We start from the raw sequence: 4,327 nt of genomic DNA on the forward strand, positions 1-4,327 counted from the left end.
ATCTCCTCCAGGACTGCTACAAAACTCTGTCCCCAGTCCTGATAAGCAGATTCAAAGAGAGGGAGGAGAACGTCAAAGCTGACATCTTCAGTGCTTATATCTCCTTGCTGAAGCAAACGCTGCCCGTCCAGAGCTGGCTCCACGCCCCAGACACCTCTGGCATGGACGATGTTCCCCTGACAATGCTTCAGAACCAGGTGCGTGAGAAGGAGGTGGGTGGGTTCAGTCAGAAAGCAGGAGGGGCAGGCAGGTCCCTTCCCACTGGTGACTTGTGGTTAAGCTTGAGAAGGTAGCAGCTGAAGGAGCCCTTGGGCATGCCACGAACGGGGACCAGATCCTGAGGGCAAACCATTTACTGTCTGTCCCCGCCATTCCTGGGAGAGAGCGCTGAGCCAGAGCAGGAACACTGCGGGGTAACGACTGGCTGGGGGGTCCCGGGGCAGGGGGGCTAAGATCATCCTGAGGGCAAACCATTTACTGTCTGTCCCCGCCATTCCTGGGAGAGAGCGCTGAGCCAGAGCAGGAACACTGCGGGGTAACGACTGGCTGGTGAGTCCTGGAGCAGGAGGGCTAAGATCCCTGCCAGAACATAACTACATCACTGATTAATCATCTCACATCTACCAGAGGTGTACTGAAATAACCTGCACCTCATTTCTTCTGATTTCTTCTTTGTTTTCTCTGGAACTCCTTTGGTTTCACTGAGACCCTGGCAATGTCCAAGTTTAAATACAGCGATGGGCAGGATCCTTAAACCACAGACCAGGACGGACTGCTGCAGCTCTCAGCTTGAGCAGCATGTGCTGCTCTGATCATGTTGTTGTGTTTTCTTTAAGCTGCTGCATCAGGGGTTAACACCACCTTCAGGAAGGGGAGTCTGTAGAACATGGGAATGAAGACTAGGGCCCCCTCCTGCCCTTCTGTCACTGTATCTTTTCTTCACATGCGCTGTCTTGTCACCTGTCCCAAGCCCGCTCTCCTCCGGTGAACGGTGCTGTCTCTTGCTGCGCTGTTCGTGCCTGCGGCCCAGCGGAGCAGGCTGCTGCAGTGCCCTGGAAGCTTGGGGTGACTGGGCTGTTTCCTTCTCTTTTTCTTTTCCAAACTGCAGGTCCCCAAGATAGTCAAGGCCTTGCACAAGCAGCTCAAAGAAAAGAGCATCAAATCGAGGCAGGGTTGTTTCAGCCTCCTGACAGAACTGGCCAATGTCCTTCCCGGCTGCCTGGCAGATCACGTCCCTGCCCTCATCCCTGGTAAACTTGTCCGTGGGCTGGGGGGAAGGAGCAGGGTGGGCTCGGTCCCTTCCGAACACATGTGCTGCCTGCCTGCCTGTTCCGGTTTTACTCCTGCTCGTTACTGTGCTCAGCACCAGCATGTTCTGCTCTGGCTGGTGTGCTAAACAGCTCTCAAACCAATCCTGGCTCCTGACACCGCTAAGGCCAGTGACAAGCTATTTCCGCAGTCTCCTGAGGAGATGCTTTTAGGAGGGTCTGTTCCAGCCTCCTCTGAAGCTGGCAGGAATTACGCTGTGAGCCAGCTGAGATCAGTAACACAGCGACATAATCTGTTACAGAATGCAGCGGCGATCTAAAAAATTCCTGTACTGACTATTGAATTCACACCACCACGCTTTGCTCAGAGCTGTCCTGCCTCTGTGAAGCATCCCACTGCTCAAAAGCCCATAATGCCAAGGTCCTGCCTTTGCTTTTGGTGTGACTGTGCAGTAAATACAAAAAAAGCCCCCTGTGACTGTCCCTGGGCCAGATCCATGCACCTCCCTCCTACGAATCAATAGAGTGGAGAAACCACCCACACCCCATGGCAGGCGCGACCTCGGGGTGGCAGGCAGCGCTGGGGTAAACGGTCCTCACTAGGTAAATATGTGCCTCAGAAGCTGGGCTGGGAGGGACGTCTCTCTGCAAAGGCAGCCCAGCTGTTGTGGCCCGCAGTTACGTTCCAGACCCTGCCAACAGGAGCTGTAAAACTCAACAAACATGCAGCCCCTGCTGCTGGTTTTTTCTGTTTTAAGACTTCTGACATGAGACTGAAGGGAAGACTCAGGCAGGGCCATGCCTGGTGCCCCAGTTGAGACAAGGCTTTCCCAGTCTCAGTTCACGTCTTTTGTCACACTTCTCTGGACTTGACTCACCAACCCTCCTCACCTCAGCCCAGGATGACTTCTAGAATTAACTTTCTTAAGAGTTGTCGTGGGCAGCCATCAAGTCTGGGCTGTGTCTGAACTGCCCCTTCCTGGCAGGCAGGAAGACAGCAAGGAGAGGCTGTCTCTAGGGGCAGAAACCCCATCCCAGCTGTGTCCCCCTTGGAGGGGGAGGGTGGGGATGGGAACTGCGTGATGCAACAGGACAGCGGTCACTCTTGTCTCTTCTGCACAGGTATCGTTTTCTCCTTGGCTGACAAATCCAGCTCCTCCAACATGCGGATCGACACACTGTCTTTCCTTCACGTTCTGCTCTGCAACCACCAGCCGGAGGTCTTCCATCCTCACATCAAAAGCCTGTTGCCTCCTGTTGTGACCTGCATTGGAGACCCCTTCTATAAGATCACTTCAGAAGCTCTGCTGGTAACTCAGCAACTTGTGAAAGTTATCAGGCCTTTGGACAAACCTTGCACTTTTGATGCCAAGCCCTACGTGAAGGACCTTTTCCCTGGTCCTCTGAAGCGGCTGAAGGCAGCTGACATCGATCAGGAGGTGAAGGAGCGTGCCATCTCCTGCATGGGACAAATTATTTACAGTCTGGGAGACCTTTTAAGCACTGATCTCCAGCCAACCTTGAAGATCTTTCTGGAGAGGCTCAAAAATGAAATCACCAGATTGACAGCAGTGAAAGCATTAACCTTAATTGCTAGTTCTCCACTTAAAATAGATTTGAGACCCATCCTGGGGGAAGGTTTCCCCATTCTGGCTTCCTTCTTGAGAAAGAATCAACGTGCCTTGAAACTGAGCACTCTGACTGCTCTGGACATCCTGGTGAAGCACTACAGCGACAGCCTCAAGCCTGCCATGATAGAGGCTGTGCTAGCAGAGCTCCCCGCTTTAATCACCGAGAACGACATGCACGTTTCCCAGGTGGCTGTCATGTTCCTGACCACTTTGGCTAAGGTTTACCCGTCCTGCATCACCAAGATCAGCGGTTCTGTGCTAGCTGAAACCTTTCAGCTTGTCCACTCGCCGTTGCTTCAGGGAGGGGCACTGAACGCCATCATAGCCTTCTTCCAGGCACTGCTGCTGACAAAGACGCCTGCTGTGGGCTACTCAGAGCTGATGAAGCAGCTGACCGCTCCCATCTACTCCTCAGGCTCCGCTGGGGCATCAGTGACCCTACACAAACAGGCGTACTACTCCATTGCCAAGTGCGTGGCAGCCCTCTCCTCAGCCTGCCCCAAGGAAGCCCCTGCCACAGTGAACCAGTTTATCCAGGATGTCAAAAGCCCCAAGGCCAGCTCTGCTGTTCAGGTGCTGGCTTTCCTTTCCCTGGCAGAGACAGGCCGCACCACCAACCTCAGCGCTCAGAGAGAGCTCAAAACCGTCATCCTGGACGCGTTCACTTCCCCCAGCGAGGAGGTGAAGTCCGCGGCCTCCTACGCTCTGGGGAACATCAGCGTCGGGAACCTGAAGGAGTATCTTCCCTTCATGCTGAAGGAGATCGGCAGCCAGCCCAAGAGACAGTACCTGCTGCTACACTCCCTGAAAGAGGTCATCAGCTGCGCCCCAGCCGACGGCCTCATGCCCTACGTGGAGGACATCTGGGCTCTGCTTTTCAAGCACTGCGAGTGCTCAGAGGAAGGGACGCGCAACGTGGTGGCTGAGTGCCTGGGGAAGCTGACGCTGGTGAACCCCTCGGAGCTGCTGCCCCGGCTGAAGAAACAGCTGTCGTCAGGTAAGGGGACAGGAGCAGTGAGCGCGGGGCAACGCCTGCCTTTGCTGGGGAGTCCTTGCCAGCTGCCGGTGGGTGCCACAGGGAGCAGAGCCTCTGCGGAGGCGAGAAGGAAACAAGGGATCTCTGCACGGGGAGGGGATCGGAGGAGCGCTGGTTTGCCTGGGGCAGGAGGCTGTTGGGAACAGGGACTGCACCTGGTGATCAGGCAGGAGCAGGATGTAAGCGAGGAGGTTGTGAAGACAAATCCTCGGTCCTCTCTTCCACGCCTGCGCAAGGTGACCAAGAGCAGAGCGTGTACCGCAGAGCTACAGCAATGGTTTTGTCCTGTGGCCCTTCACTGCCTCCTCTTTCCACCCTCTCCGCAGGCTCCCCACTTGCCCGGAGCACGGTGGTGACCGCCGTCAAGTTCACGATCGCAGACCAGCCGCAGC

General features: G+C 55.4%; 1 protein-coding gene across 1 annotated transcript in view; it reads left to right on the forward strand.

Annotated features, from left to right (window-relative positions):
• Positions 1–4,327, forward strand: part of LOC104499127 (cullin-associated NEDD8-dissociated protein 1-like) — a 13,910-nt gene that overhangs the window by 7,074 nt on the left and 2,509 nt on the right. The window contains exons 8-11 of the mRNA XM_010142591.1: positions 1–197; positions 1,109–1,250; positions 2,391–3,896; positions 4,262–4,327. Of these exons, the coding sequence (XP_010140893.1) occupies positions 1–197; positions 1,109–1,250; positions 2,391–3,896; positions 4,262–4,327 (1,911 nt within the window). The remainder of the gene's footprint in view (positions 198–1,108; positions 1,251–2,390; positions 3,897–4,261) is intronic.

The sequence above is a fragment of the Buceros rhinoceros genome, unplaced genomic scaffold (genome assembly GCF_000710305.1).
Source record: "Buceros rhinoceros silvestris isolate BGI_N320 unplaced genomic scaffold, ASM71030v1 scaffold35248, whole genome shotgun sequence".
Taxonomy (NCBI): Eukaryota; Metazoa; Chordata; class Aves; order Bucerotiformes; family Bucerotidae; genus Buceros; species Buceros rhinoceros.